General features: G+C 37.2%; 1 protein-coding gene across 1 annotated transcript in view; it reads left to right on the forward strand.

The window, feature by feature from the left end:
- Window positions 1-606: 606 nt before the first annotated feature.
- itih5 (inter-alpha-trypsin inhibitor heavy chain 5) overlaps window positions 607-16,657 on the forward strand; it is a 29,395-nt gene continuing 13,344 nt past the window's right edge. The window contains exons 1-9 of the mRNA XM_022671386.2: window positions 607-865; window positions 955-999; window positions 3,050-3,213; window positions 4,562-4,672; window positions 6,548-6,807; window positions 8,286-8,455; window positions 11,563-11,679; window positions 13,361-13,532; window positions 14,546-14,858. Of these exons, the coding sequence (XP_022527107.2) occupies window positions 722-865; window positions 955-999; window positions 3,050-3,213; window positions 4,562-4,672; window positions 6,548-6,807; window positions 8,286-8,455; window positions 11,563-11,679; window positions 13,361-13,532; window positions 14,546-14,858 (1,496 nt within the window). The 5' untranslated portion in view covers window positions 607-721. The remainder of the gene's footprint in view (window positions 866-954; window positions 1,000-3,049; window positions 3,214-4,561; window positions 4,673-6,547; window positions 6,808-8,285; window positions 8,456-11,562; window positions 11,680-13,360; window positions 13,533-14,545; window positions 14,859-16,657) is intronic.

Below are 16,657 nucleotides of genomic sequence, written 5' to 3' on the forward strand. Positions count from 1 at the left end.
TTTTGAGGTTCCTTAATGTCTATGTTACCTTCTGGCTAAGACATTTAAATGATCTCAAAATGAAATAGTATTGTTTATAGTAATACATTCTGCGATGATATATTGTCCACAAAAAACTGTTATGGTGATAGGCCTAGCCTTACCAGTGGAAGGATGGTCCCCCTTATATGTGATTCTTGGTCCTCCCAAGGTTTCTTCCTCCTCCAGCTCTGGGGGAGTTTTTACTTGCCTCTGAGCTCACTGGGGGCTTTTGTATTCTCTATATTTTATATTTAATGTTTTGCCTGATTTCTGTCCTGTGATCACATATCTGTAAAGCTGCTTTGTGACATCAGTTAAAAAAGCGCTATACAAATAAATGTGATTTTATTTGATTTGATTTTACTAGCTGCTCACCCCTGCATATTTGGAAGTATAATGACTTTTTAACATATGTTAAGATACTAAGTCGTTATTTTTGAGATATAATAAAATAGCAATTTATGAATGGGCTTCTATAATAAAAGATCTTTGGGAAATTCTCAGGAGTAGAGAGTGCAGTAGAGTCATGCCCTTGAGCGCTTGGTTTGAGACACAGCCCCAGTGTTGAAGACTGGGTGGGTGGGTCTTGCTCGAGCTCCATCTTCAGTTCCACTGCGCTCCAGTGCAGCTCGTGCGCAAACACCCACCGAAACGGGTGCCTCGTTCCATCGCGTGAGAACCCTCCAGCCCTCCCCTGGCCATGCAGCTCGCGGTGCTGGCCCTGTGCCTCAGCCAGGTGGCGAGTTTGGCGCGAGCTGAGGATGCTGATGCCGCAGAGTTGTCGGAGTTGGCGGAGTTGTCGGAGTTTGAGGATGGCGCGCTCTCCGCACTGGACCTGATCGCAGTGAGTACCACCACAGCGCGGGGCACGAGCCCGGGGACAGCCGCTTTAATCCGGGTATTTCCTCACCCCTGCTCTCATTCCCTCCTCAGGTTCCACGGAGAGTCGCGCGCCAGGTCAAGAATATACTGACTAAGGTGAGTGGGCACGCGCGTCTGCGTGCGATTGCTTTTGCGCTTTTTGCGCAGGTAGGTGCATTTTATTGCGCACCTGCACTGTCAGCCCGGATAAGTTACGTTTAAATAAAACATTGAGCAAACGGTTACCTTAAAAAAGTTAAATAATGGGCAATTAAACTTAAATTAGCATTACTTAAAACATCAAGTAACTAAACAAATATGTTGATTTCCTCTTACTTTTTTTAAATCACATTTTACTTAAATATTTATTTTATAAATATTCACACTGTATGCCTGGAAAAAGGTGAAATTCGAGGCCAAACAGTTAATCATAATATATGATCTACAAGTTTATCAAAAGTAGCCCAGGGGGGAATGACTATTAATACTTATGGTGAGTGCCAAAAACTCACTCAAAATGCAAATAGTTTGTCCCAACATACTAAACTCAGTTCACCAAATTTATAAAAGTTGAGTAATGTGTGAATATGCAATTTTGCATAAAACAGACTAGGGGTTGGAGATATGGCCCTAAAAAAATATCACAATATTTCATGGTATTTTTGCGATAACGGTACTTATCGTTTTTTGCGATATGACACAACAATGAATAAAAAAAAAAATCAAGAATACACTACTGCAACAAAATGAAAATTAAATTTTGTTATTGCATACGATATGCTATATAGGCACACCCCTAATTGAGATATTAGAAAAGTATTTTATCAGACTTGTAACAGAAGACAGTAATACAGAATGTCATGATAATAATAATGCACTCCAGATATCTCCATATATCCAATACTAATTTTGCTAAACGCAGCAAAAAATAGATGATGTGATAATAAGGGCTCTGTGATATGGCACGATATTTTACAGCATAATATCGCTCACGGTATTTAAAAATTCTGGTGATATAAAAAATAATAATAAATACATTAAATGAGAAGATGTGTCCAAACTTTTGACTGGTACTGTACATGCAGCTGTTTGTTTCATGATAATACTGGAGTGATTTAGTATTACAAAACTACTGAATTGCATTACCCAGCCCCAAACATAACTCATGCGCTTATTACTCGCTTTTTTATTTGCACATGTGAGGTAGATTATACTTGGTATTTTGGGATGTAAAAATGATGCAAGCAGAAGCATCAGGCAATGGGAAATGTGTGCACATGCCAGTGGCAGGGAGGTTGCGTAGCTCAGTGCGGAATATTTGGAAATAAATGCGTTTATATTGAGACATATTTTAAGCCATAAAATAGGCCTATTACAATTTACTGCTGTTGCCTTGCTGAGAGGTTTAACTTCAGATACTGAGAAAAACAGTGCAGTGCAGCAGGTCAGTAAAGGTCATGTACACTGAAAAAAATATATTTGTTGGATTTACTTTAAAAAATCAAGGCAACGTTTTGCATTAAGTGAATTCAAATAGTATTTAAATGTGTAAAATACAATAGGTTTCTCTAAGTTGAAACAAATCGATCAGGAAAAGCACTGTTTCTACGTCAACAAGTAAATTAGTATTCATGGCCTCGCCCACCTTGGCTCGTTACTGCCCACAGGCAGCCCTGAAACCATACAGCGGTATGTCTTATCAGACAGTAGCTAGTTTGTTTCTGTGTTATTAGTGTAAATAACATTATTGGTGTAAATAACACATCAGTGTTTTATGCTTTGCCCAGGAATTCAGAGATAGGGAACAAATGGTTAGAATTTGTCTATGAAACACCACCAGTGAAGTACAATTGAAATAGGTGGTGCATGTTTAAGTTCTATTTACACTAGTTAAAAGTAAAAATCAAACCCGGGATTTTGTTCCAATGCCTGGGTGGCTCTACTGCGGCTCAGCGACAAAACCCCGGGGTGGATTTTTACTTTCTGGACCTAGACTACCAACCTCTGTGTTTTTAAATAGATTTAAATAGGATCTCTGGTGGATTTCTTCTTTTACAGAGACTCTAAGACCAGATCAGTGGCTGAACTGCACCTAGCAGGGCATTACAAATGTTTTTAAGTAACATTTATGTTATCTGACAGTTGTTTTGTGCACACCTTTTTTCAGGAAACTAAACCCCACATTCAGGAGCTCTCAGTGCAGACCACCATCATCTCTCGCTATGCTTTTACTGCAGTGTCCTGCACCATGTTCAACAGGCACACTGCTGCCACACAGGGGGTCTTCCAGTTCCAAGTTCCACAGGCTGCATATATCTCCAACTTCACCATGTAAGTAAAGCTGTAATAGTAGGAATACACTGAATATTTGGCAACCAAAAGGTTTCATCCAAAAATGGAAAAAAAAAAAAATACTGAATAAGTTAAAATACCATACATAGGTAAGGGTGATATTATTTAAAAAATCATTTCAGCAATATGCAACTTTTACAAAATAAAAGAGTTTCATACATTTAGTTGAAATAAAATAAAAAAAACTATTTAATTTTGTCTATTTTATAAATATTAACTCAACAAGACACTGATTTTGTGTGAAATAACAAATATAACAAAAAAAATAGCAAAAATATATAACAGAAATAAAGTATTCTAGCAACAAAATTAAAATACATGGTAACAGGAAACATTCTTATAGCCAGTGGCCTGTGTAAATATCTCTCAGGTCTGTCATTAACATAGCAAGTAATCCAGCTCAGGAAAACAGTTAAAACAGTGGAATTAAAAGTGCTTTGCAGGTTTTGCAATTGTGTGAGCCACCACTGCAAAATATATGTATTCGTTGTAAAAACACTGTATGGTGCTTTATGTATTCGTTGTAAAAACACTGTATGGTGCTTTGTTGATATGATTGTTGGCTGGTAAAAAATGTCAATATTTTTTTACGTTGCAGATTTGTAATTGCTTTTTCTTTGAAAAGTAAAACAAAAATATATTCAGGCTATTTAATTAATGCAATGGTGAAAGAATTACAAAATAAACAAAAGCCTGTAAAAACATGTTTGGTGTTCTGCGTTTTCTTTTTGTTGCATCACTAATTAGTAGCATATCTTCACCAGGGACAGAGTGTACATGACACTACTGCAGTATCTTCCAAACAGGCTAAAAGCGTTCTCTGGATCAGTAACACTTATTGTGCTTTGCATGTTGTCATGTACAGAAGTAATGGGAAATGTTTTCCTAAAATTACTACAAAGTCTCTGTACATTTTTAGTTATTTTTGCGTTAGTTCTATTTATCATATCTTCATTTTTATGTTTATACTATCAAAAACTAGTCGTTAAAAATCCAAAACAAAGACAAAAGCACACTCTACACAGTACATCACAGTACAACACTGCTGTTAGATGTAGTCAAGTGGCATCATGTTGTAAAGCTGCTCAAACACAGTTCAGGGCATTTTCCATGACTGAACACAATATTTTGGATTTTGTTTTTATTTGTTTTCTGAGGGAGAGGTTACCGCAGGGCCTGTGAGAGTTTACATTAGTATTAACTTCACAAACACACACCCACACTCACACACACACACACACACACACACATTATTTCATTCATAAAGTACAGAAGTTCGTGCCATCAGATTCTGAAAGCTGCTTTTTGTTTATGCTGGTAAAAACAGGATTGTGGGAGGAAGAGTCTTTCCCAGTCAGATAAAAGCAAAGGAGAAAAAAGTGAAAAAGGATAAAGAGCAGAACGGCAAATCAAAGACCAAGGAGGCGGCAGAGGTCAGGTAAGGTGATTTGTGTGTGTTTGTGTATATATGTGTGTGTGTGTATATGGGTTAAAAAAATAGTGTTTTTGTCCAACTTTTGCAACAATGGAAATGTATTGTTACTTTAAAAATGTATATGAACAATTAACATTTACATTTATTTACACACTCTTTCATGGAATAAAGGCCATGCTGGTGCAGACTGTGTTACTACACTCTGTATTGCAGCATTCACACAACACTGCAAATTCACACTTTCATCATAATAACTAGAAAAAGACACAGAAATACAGAGAACTCTGTAACTATTAAATGTAAAAATCTTCCTTTTGAAAAATTACATTAAAAAGCCAGAGAGTAACGAGTACTGTTTCCTACACATTCCTAAGAGACTTGGAAACTGGAAAAAACTGGTACAGATAGAGGTCTGGCTGACCTACATGGCAACGTCTTTAGCTCAGCTTAACACTGGATTAAGTCTCAGTTTCAGCAGTGGAGAGAAGACTGAGAGCAGAGAGAAGAAGAGCTGCAGGTTGGCAGGTGGAGTGATCGTGATAGTCATTGCTAAAATGAAAATGCAGTCTTGTTTGGGCTATGCAGTTTTTGGTGTTCCAGTTAAACATTTAAATCATTTTAAACTACTTAAATAAGTTTCCAAAAACAGTTGTCTACAGGCTTTGGAGTTTACCACAACTGGTATTTCAGTTCTTTGTCTGCTTAATGTTGAACGTAATCAACAATTCCCATCTATTTTCTGGTCTATTTTCATACATAAAAGGCACCAGATTATAAGGCGCATTATGCAACATTAGTAAGGAACAGAGGTGTTGTCATGTTTTCCTTCTAATTCAGCAGGTCTTGCCCCTGAGGGGTGGTGGAGTGTTAACTAAAAGTTAAACTATTTAAACAAAACTGTAATTCTTAAAAAAAAAAAAAAAAAAACATTTTCCTCAAGTCAAACGAGCACTGGATATTAAGTTACACAAATTTCTCTTCTGAAAAATGTTTATTTAGGTAAGTAAAGTGCTATAGTCTGATAATACTCACCTCTGAAAGCTAAAAGAGCTAGCACTTAGCACTGTTAGCGGCTAATGCTAATGCTGCTTCAGTCTTGGTGCTGGAGAACTAAACTGAAACTCCTGTATAACGCTGCACTTCAGCGGAGTGGCTTTACTGCTTCTTACACCATGACTGGTAGAATTCATACATAAGGCATGGTGTACACTGCCTAAATCATCAAAGACTTGCCTCAGACCCTGTGGATTTGTTCAATAATTATTGATAGACCTGATTACTTGATTTCTGACAAAGTCTCATTCTATTGGCTGATGTGGTCCTGATATCACATGATTATGCTGCGGTAAGAAAACATACAGTAAAACTAATGTCTATTTTTAACTGTTGACTGTTGCACTACTATACACTAGCATCTGCTCTATTACATAATGCTTCTGATTCTAAGTAGGTATCGTTATTGGCAAGTACAAAAAAATTCTTATCAGTACTCGCTTTAAACCATTTAATGATAACAGAGTTGACTGATAAGCCAAATCTTTTCATGTTTTCCAAATGTACCCACAATTCTAGAATTAGACCTGTATGTACATGATTCCTCAGGGCGCTCCCTTAAATAAGATAAAGGGGGATAACTGTAAATTAGATTCATATTTCTATGTTCATGTCTATTTTCCACATGTAAAGTTTCCACATGGAAATATCTAATAAAATAGAAAACTGGACTAAAATCAATAGGAAAAAAGCCACATTTTCCAGTTCCGTAATATCAACTTTATTGTCTAGCTATATTCAGTATACTAACAGTCCACAGATTAAAACTCACATTACTAGACATTCTCTCTATTTTCCTCACTCTTTTTCTTTCTTTATTCTCAGTGATGGAGAGATGGAGACGTTCCGCATGGCCGTTACCATTCCGGGACGGAACCGGGCCGTATTCCTCCTAACGTACGAGGAGCTGCTGCAGAGGAGACTGGGTTATTACGAGCATGTGACCAGCGTCCGGCCTTTACAACTGGTCAGCAAGCTCAGTGTGGGCGTTACCATAGTGGAGCATTCACGCATCAAATACCTGGAGGTGCTTCCTTTACGGAAAAGCAAAGCACTGACATCCAGCAGCAGCAGCAAGACAGACGGTATGTTCCACAAAAACATGCCACATTTAATGTGACATGAATTACTATCATGTGCCATGACTTTTGTCATGTATCAAGGAAGCTAGAAAAAGAACACTGCACTGACCTGTGGGATATATGAACCTGTTATGTTCACACGCTTAATTCAATAATACATGACCTGTGACTTCATGGTTATGATTATAATGATAGTGCACTTAATATCACTACTGACTTTATTTATCGCAATATTCAATAATATTGTTTATCGCTCCAAGGCTACTGACCTCCACAGAAAGATAAGAAAGTGTTTCTACTTCTCCTGTAAAGTTTGTAAAGTCATTGTGGAGATACAGGATTTTTGCAGGAAACATAATATTTACTTGCACTAAACACATTCTTATGAGCAAAATAATAATTTTAATAAACATAATAAGAAGTTTTTGGTGTAGAAAAATAAAGTTGACCCTTATTTTGCATGTTTTAGGTCAAGAGGTCAACAACTGAGAAAATATTGTTAATGGTGATCCATCATATCGTCACTGTCATGCAAAAACCTTTTATCTTCACTTTTGATATTTTTCATTTTTAGATCTGGCAGTTGTTCTTTACATTGTATTGGACTTTTATGATGAATGGACCAATAGAAATCATCCAAAATCACTAGTTTTACATTAAACATTACATTTTACCATGACTTTACTTTTTTATGTGCACCAATAATATATTCAATTGTTGGTATAGAATTTTATTGTTGGCCTGTATTATATTATCAAAACTAAGAAGCTATTGTTGCTGTTATCCTTCTTTTATTTTATTTTTTTTAACATGTGAATCTGGCAGTTGTTGTGGCCGAACATTAACTTCCATTTAAAGGTTCTTGCATGACAGCAGTGTTGTGCTACAGACGAGACATGTGTAGTAGGATAGTTTACATAATGTGAGGGCTAAGTGAGTTATAGCTTTAAAGCTGTAAACTAGAGCTCCACCACCGTCCCATCAATTACGGCCTATAATCACCACCCTGTACTTCTGTAGGCCACAACAAGAGCCGGAGTGAGCGCTGCAGCTGTCTGAGCTGCTCTGCTGTTTTACGTTACTGTGTGTTGAAATGTGACATGGAAAAAATTCCGTCAGTGCACATTACATTTATCCAGCCCATATTTCCAGCCTGTCTGACAGAGTAATCAATCGCCTGATATTGTTTTGACAGAACACCATGCTCTGCTCTAATACTCTACAGTGGAACCTCATACCAGAACCATCTCTACAGGGACAGCCCACGCCCACACACACACACACACACACACACTCTGGCACTTTAACCTTGTTCTCTGGTTTCGGATTGCCTACTACTCTGGAAAATGTGATGCACTTTGAACACTTGAGTCAAAACTTTGCATCATTTCCACATTTATAACACAGAGTATGTAATACATGAATGATGTTAAATTAGCACCATTACATATACGTAAACTTAACTTTATATCTATCCACAGGTAAAGCGTCTGCGCCAGTTTCCACCGTGATCAAACAGAACGAGACCTTCTGCAGGATCACCTTCACCCCCAACATCGTTCAGCAGGTCAAAATCGCCAACAATGGCATGCTGGGAGATTTTGTGGTGCGTTATGATGTAGAGAGAGAAATGGGGATTGGAGATATTCAGGTATGGAAAGAGTTACACTTACATATGTTTTTTTGTATATAGTTTATCCCTATATTTGTTACATACTGTGTGCAATTATATAAATTGGAACAATACTGAAAGATGCTGTAAGGAGTATTACTAAACACTAACACTAAACACACATGACTGAAGAAATTTCTTCTGTCAAACATAGAGATACTTTTCTTGTAAAAAAAAAAAAAAAAAAAGGTTAGGACCTGCCCACATTCATTCCAACTGAAAGTGTGTGAAATTAGCTGCAGGTGATCAGAACATGGTAAGAGATGATGAGGGAGGAGCCTGGTTCATTTAAAGATCTGGAAAAAGACACCACTTAAAGACAACAAATTAAAAACCTCTGGAATATAATCAAGAGGAAGATGGATGATCACAAGCCATCAAACCAAATTGAACTGCTTGAATATTTGCACCAGGAGTGAAGGCATAAAGTTATCCAAAAGCAGTGTGTAAGACTGGTGGAGGAGAACATGCCAAGATGCATAAAGACTGTGTTTGAATACCAGGGATATTCCATCAAATATTAATTTCTTAACTCTTAAAACTTTATGAATATGAACTTGTTTTCTTTGCATTATTTGAGGTCTGAAAGCTCTGCATCTTTTTTATTATTTTAGCTATTTCTCATTTTTTGCAAATAAATGCTCTAAATGACAATATTTTTATTTGGAATTTGGGAGAAATGTTGGTCGTAGTTTATAGAATAAAACAACGTTTATTTTACTCAAACATAAACCTATATGAAACAAAAACAGAAAAAGTCCCCACAGCAATATATTATTTGATTATTAATTACAATTGATTAAGTTCTTATATAACAACTAATTTTGCTATGTTGTTGTGTTTTTATGTTTAACTTTACAGCAGCTTTTAAATTGTTAAGGTGCAAAAATAGCTTACTTATATATCTGTTTTTATTTAGTAAAAGTGAACATTATATGTACATTAAATCACTGGCATATAAAAGAGTCCTGGTTTCTAACAGAAGTACAATCCTATCTACTGAGATTCCATCTTTCAGCTTCTGTATGTTAAGATGTACAGTCTCCATTATCCCGTTTTAAATATTAAATTACAATAACCTCCCAGCGTAAAGAAGAATCCAACAATACTAAAATATCATCACAGGATCTACAGGTAGATCTAAAAGTGCACTAGTCTAAATTTCTTTGTAAGGATAAAACCCTAAACCTATGCTGTATTATTACAACTGGCACGAGGGAGCATGTGCCAAACGTGATGTAATTGCGGCTCTGTCTCAGCGCGTTGGCCCTGTGTACTGTTATGGCTCGTGATGGTGCACTCCTGAATTGTTGTAACTTGGCGTTCTTCATGCTTCATTCAAAATGAACTATGTTGATGTAGCTCTTACAGAGCAGGTAAACTTCCACAGGCATTTATTTATACTAATGCGTGTTATATTGAAACATACCAGGTGTAAGAATTAGAGGTTGTAACCAGGTGTAAGAATATGAAATTTCAGGTTTACATTTGACAAATTCCATCATCAAATTTCATATTTTTAGGTTTTTAATAGTGCTGTCAGGTAAAGAGCAAGTAAATTAATGAATATCTGACAAAGAACTAACAGCTACAGTGTTTATAGCTGCACCTATATTTACCTGGAAGTTATAAAAAAACAGTAATAGAAGACCCCTTACACATGCCAGAGATTATTTTCAGGAGATTTTAGACTACTAATAGACTACTAGTTTTGGAAAAAATAAAAGACCACTTAAGTTTCTTTGATTTTACTCAATTAAAACGTCTGGAATAAAATCAAGAGAAAGATGGATGGTCACAAGCCATTAAACCAAGCTGAATTGCTTGAGTTTTTGCACCAGGAGGGGCTTAAATTTCCCCAAAAGCAGTGTGTAAGACTGGTGGAGGAAAACATGCCAAGATGCCTGAAAAATGTGTTTAAAAAGCAGCGATATTCCACCAAATATCGATTTCTTACTCTTAAAACTTTATGAATATAAACTTTTTTGTTATTTTAGCCATTTCTCATTTTCTGCAAATAAATGCTCTAAATGACAATCTTTTTATTTGGAATTTAGGAGAAAAGCTGTCCGTAGTTTATAGAATAAAACAACAAAGTTCATTTTACACAAACATATACCTATAAATAGCAAAATGAGAAAAAAAAAAACAGATTCAGAACCTGAAGGGTCTCTAATTTTTTTTCCATAGCTGTGTGTCTTAAAGAGTAATAACACACTAATACATTTTTACATTAATAAATGAAATATACTGAAAATAATAATATGTACAAGCCCTGATTAAATGTGTGAAAATAGGTTGCAAATATTAAGGGAATTTAGATATTTTATCCTATTTTGATATTGTAAACTTTTACTTAGTAAATTCCAAATAAAATAAATTCCTCTTGATGATGTTCTTTATTTTTTGTCAGTACAGTAACTGTTGTTGTAAACATATGCTCATTTATATTACTGGCCTGGGACTTTTAATTTGAAATTCCTACTGACTTTCCCAAAAGTGTTGAAACTGCTAACTGTTTACTAGCTAGCTGTTTTATAGCTAATTTTTGATATTATAAGAATGTTACTGTGCTTGTCAGATGTAGTAACTTCTGATGTTTGATATGGTACGTGTATGATGTCTCCTTTTTTTCTTTAATTTCGATATTTTAATTCAATGTATTTCCGTGTTTATATCTAAATTCCCTTTTATTCCTCTTTTCTGTGTTTCTGTGTGTGTTTTCCGCCTCACAGAATTCATAGGGCCCTAAATAAGTAAACTAGGTAATCCATCTAAAGTAGGAATTTATCAAAATGAATTGTTCTGGCAAAAAAACTATAAAATGAAACCTTTGGCTGAGGGCCAAACTCCAATTACTAAGTGTTGTTTTGCTTTCACTGCTGAAATAAACCCCACTAACATTAGAGGAAACACTGCAATATGACCTAAAATAAATTTGTAATTTTTCTGTATAAATTTTTGTCTTTTTTTATCTAATGACCTACATTTACGTAGTATTTTTATATTGCATTTCATATTTTTATGAGAGCATCTAGTTATTACAAGACTGTGAAAGAAGGTGACTGAGATCTCCTCTTTTCCAGGTTCTGGATGGACATTTTGTGCATTATTTTGCCCCCAAAGACCTGCCTGTCGTACCCAAGAATGTGGTGTTTGTTATTGACACAAGCGCCTCCATGGTTGGGACCAAAATCAGACAGGTAACACACACACACACACACACACACACACACACACCGTGCCTGTTACACCCTGAACCTCTGCACATCTGCTGTAGAGATGGAGGAATGAGGTGTACAGTAAAAATGTCACAATCCTTTAAACAGTCCCTCATGACTGAACACTGATCCAGAAAGCAGTTAGCATTACTCAGCCTGTGGGTGTGCAGGGGTGGGGGTGTGCTTTTCCCAAATTATTTTTGAAATTGTTCAGTGAATTTGTCGATTTACAGTTTTCCCTTTCACTCAGAAATGTTTCAGCTCAGCCAAGGCATGAGTCTGAATTTTGCTCATAAGCTAAGCGCAATAAATGCATATGTAGAGGTTATTCTAGCACTTATGGATAGAAGTATTTCAAATAGACCATACATTACCTTAAAGTATAATTACCACTCCAGTTCCAAAAAAGCTGGTTAAAAACCCTGAAACAAAAACAGGGTGCAATGATTTGCAAATCTAACTTTATTCACAATAGAACATAAATCAGATGTTAAAATTGAGACGTTTTACCAACTGAATTAGTTACCTTTTTTAACGCAGCAACACATGGAAAAGTAAGAGGGACTAATAAAAACAGCTGCAATAAGAGCAAATATGAGTGGATATAAAAATAGAATTTTAAGAGAGTTTCACCAATCTGCCAAAAACTGCTTCTAAAAACTGTGGAGCAATTTTAGAAAAATATTCCTCAACGTAAAATTACAAAGACATCTGCTATCCCACCATCTACAGCCCATAATATTATCAAAATATTCAGAAAATCTGGAGAAATCTCTGTGTAGAAGGAACAAGGCTAATGGTCAGTATTGGATGCTAATGATCTTTAGCTCCTCAGGCAGCACTGCATGAAAAACAGGCTGTACTGATTCTGTACTAAAATCACTGCATGGGCTCAGGAATATTTAAAAAAAACTCTGTTCAGTTCACTGTAATTCACAAAAACAACTTGGATCTGGAAGATGGATCTGGGCCAAAGCTAATTTTTTTGTGTTTTTTTGTCATTCTGCGACACTAGTAAGAAACAAGGGTGTTGCCATGTTTTCCTTTTAATTCAGCAGGTCTCACCGCTGGATGGTGGTGGGGGTAGTTAACTAAGTTAAGTAAAGGTAAGCTAATTAAACAAAACTGTAACTCCTAAAAAAATATTTCAGCGCTGGATGTGAATCTACATAGATTTCTCTCGTGAAAACTGTTTAACTGTTTATTATTCAGTTTATTTCCATATTATCACTAAAGCTGAGCGGCTAATGCTAATGCTGCTCCAGCCTCGGTGCTGGAGAACTAAACTAAAACTTCTGTATAACGCTGCACTTCAGCGGAGTGGCTTTACTGCTCTTTACAACAAGACTGGTAGAATTCATACATTAGTGTGCACCAGATTATACGCGAACTGTTGATTTTTGGGGAAATTAAAGAATTTTAAGTGTGCCTTGTAGTGCGAAAAATATGGTACATTTTCTAAATTATCTTTAACAAAAACCTGTTGAATCAGTGACAAGATGGATCCCCTCTCACATATCATCTTACACAACATAAAGAATCTGCTTTAACATGTAAAAAAATCCAGATAGCACAGATGGAGCACCTTTGGGGTCTTGAGAAGTGTCGATGTGTCAGAGCTGTGTTGGTGGCACTCACAAAGCTTTTTTGTTTTTTGCTGCAGACTAAAGATGCTCTATTCACCATCCTGAGGGACCTGCGTCCCAATGATCACTTCAACTTCGTAACCTTTTCCAATCGTATCCGGGTGTGGCAGCCGGGCCAGCTGGTACCTGTCACTCCAAACAACGTGCGAGACGCCAAGAAGTTTATCTACATGATCTCACCCACTGGAGGTAGCCTACCACACCTTACTCACACTCTCAGGCTTCCAGATGTAGTTGATCAGCCAAGACATGTTTAGTATCTGCAGTATGCTTCTTCAGTTCAGGAGAGAGAAGCTGTAAATTCCCTAGAAAGCAATAGAAATTAATGAGCAGTTAGCATTGGTTAATATACATGCCTAAATTACCACATACACAGCACACCCTCTCATTTAATGTTTTTATTTTTTTTATTTTCTCCCTACATTGTAAATGAATACTGTAGTGACCCCGACTATGAAGGAACACATAAGGAATCATGTAGTTAAAACATAAAAGTGTTACTCTAACTAAAATATTCTGTAAAGCCTTAAGGTGGCTCTTATCTGGGGTGCTGTTAACTTGCAGTTTCTGAGGCTGGTAACTCTGATGAACTTATCCTGTGCATGTTTGTATCTTGGCCTTCTTTTCCGGGGGCGGTCCTGATGAGAGCCAGTTTTATCATGTTTCATCATGATTTTTCGACTGCACTTCAATCTTCCGAAGTTTAGTCATGTGACTCCTTTGCTGCTTTCCCTCCACTGGTTTCCTTTGGCCGCACATATCAGAATCAAAACCCTGACACTGGGCAACAAAGCCAAAAACGGACCAGCTCCTACCTACCTGATGGCAATTATGATCAAAGCCAGATCTGTACCAAGAGCACTTAGGGCTTCCAGTACGGCTCGGCTCGAACCACCATCCCTCAAATCCAACAGAAAACCAACATCCTGAGTCTTCTCTATGCTGGACCAAGATGGTAGAACAAACTTCCACTGGGTGTCAGAACAGCAGAGTCACTCACAGTCTTCAAACGCAGACTGAAGACTCATCTTTTCAAAGATTTCTTACACTATTCCTAAAAATCCTGGTGGATTTTTTTTTAGGTGGCGGGAAAGGGCTTCCATAGATTAAGCCCATGTTTTGATGTTAGTGAACAAACTTTATATCACTCCAGCTTTTATCAATATATAATGCTTTATTTGTTTTCTTTCTGTCGCTCTCAGGCACAGACATCAACAACGCCATTCAGACCGGCTCCTCGTTACTGCGGGATTACCTGGCCTCCACTGTAGACTCCAACCAAAACAGCGTGTCCCTCATCATCTTCCTGACGGACGGACGGCCCACGGTGGGCGAGGTGCAGTCCCCCAACATCCTCGGGAACACGAAGACGGCGGTGCAGGAGAAGTTCTGCCTCTTCACCATCGGGATGGGTAACGATGTGGACTACAGGCTGCTGGACAGAATGGCTCTGGAGAACTGCGGCACCATGAGGAGGATCCCGGAGGACGCTGACGCCAGTGCCATGCTGAAAGGGTGAGGAGACTGTGTGTGTGTGTGTGTGTGTGTGTGTGCGTGCATATGTGAATAATGCACATATGTATTATCATTTTAAAAAGCTAAACAAAGTCTTGCATCTTCAAAACGTAATAGCTTAATACGAGAGGATAAATATCCTGTTAATATAAATCCTTATTGAATCCAATTTAATTCCAATTCATTTTGGATCTTGTCTGTTGGTCCATTCATCATGATACTTGGCCACAATATAAAGAACATCTAGAATTTTTTAAAGTTTTTAAAGTTTAGAACATCCCCAATTTTTTATTTTTTATTTTTGCCATTTATTTATTTTTTTTAATCAAGATTTTATTGAACATTTTGTAGATAATAGAGGTGTGACGTGATCTCGTGGCACGAGATCTCGCGAGATTAAAACGTGACGATATTTCTCATCAAGCGTTAACCTGTCTCGGGAAAAAATAGGTTAGTGTGGACTTTTTAAGAGGGATCTGGCAACACAGCAGGAGCGCAACTACATACTGTTTGTGGTGTAAGCAAAAGTAGTATCAGCGCCCCCGGGGGGGAGGGGTTGGAGGAGATACGTTCTGTCATTACAAGCTCACCGCGCTCCGCAAAACCAGCAAGCTGAATGGCTGTTTCTCCTGAAAGAAAATTTATTTGAGGTTTTCATTTGGCGCCCCCTTTAGTGCAGCGCCCCTATGCGTCGCGTAGGCTGCATACCCCCTTTTTAAGTTGTATGTTTGGCTGCATTTTGGCTTTGCAGTGGAAACAATAAACGGTATTTTAGGAAATTTAGGAGAAAAAAAAACACAAACCATAGTCTTAATATGACTGATTGTGGTTTGCACTTATTGTTTGCACTATATAAGACCTAGAAAAGTTTTTTTTTTTTATTCTTATTCTTATTTCTATTTCTTATAGAATCAATGTGTGAGAGAAACCAGTCTGTTAAGTTTGTGTTATATGATTTTGTCAAATAAAACTCTAGTTTTCAAGCCATTTTTCATTTTTGACGTTTTCTTTAAAATTTTATTTTTAAAGCTTTTTCTCGTGAACCCAGTATGACGTCTCGCCTCGTCTCTTGATATTAGTGTCTCGTCACACCCCTAGTAGATAACAGATGTAACAACATCCATCCCACCCCACCCACATCCATCCCACCACTTCCAATTCACCTTACCCACCACCATCCCTCCCCACACAACCACCATGTGTATACACAATATATACTTAAAAACAAAGTCTATTACTAGAAAGTGATCATGATAAAAGAAGGATATTTTTGCCATTTAATCTCTGGAGACCCCACACACATGTCCCACAGGTCAGTTATGGAACATAATACTAGTTTCTGTCCCATCACTTTTGGCATATGAGTTTAATATACCATTTTATGAAAAAAAAAATCCACAATTCCACTATTTAGTGCTAAATGTGAGTTAATGAGTGTAACCTGAGTGCAGATTTGAACGTGGTGTGATGAGAAACAGTGTGGTGAACTTTTGGAGCTCCTTGTGAGGAATCCCCACCCTGTGACTGCAGTGTGTGATCTCAGCAATGACAACACAGCTCCAGAATCAGAGTGTGTGTGTGTGTGTGTGTGTGTGTGTGTGTGTGAGAGAGAGAGAGATGGAGTTGGGTTAATTGTTTTTCACTCGTTTTAGGCTCATGTTTGAAGAGTGTGTCCGGTTGTTTACATATGAGCCCAAACTGAACCCCTGCCTCAAAGTCAAAGGTCAAGCTCAGAAAGTCACAGGATTGGTCCAAATTCTGCTCATGAGGTTTCATAACATTAGTTCACACCGAGGGTT

The sequence above is a fragment of the Astyanax mexicanus genome, chromosome 2, assembly GCF_023375975.1.
Source record: "Astyanax mexicanus isolate ESR-SI-001 chromosome 2, AstMex3_surface, whole genome shotgun sequence".
Classification (NCBI taxonomy): Eukaryota; Metazoa; Chordata; class Actinopteri; order Characiformes; family Acestrorhamphidae; genus Astyanax; species Astyanax mexicanus.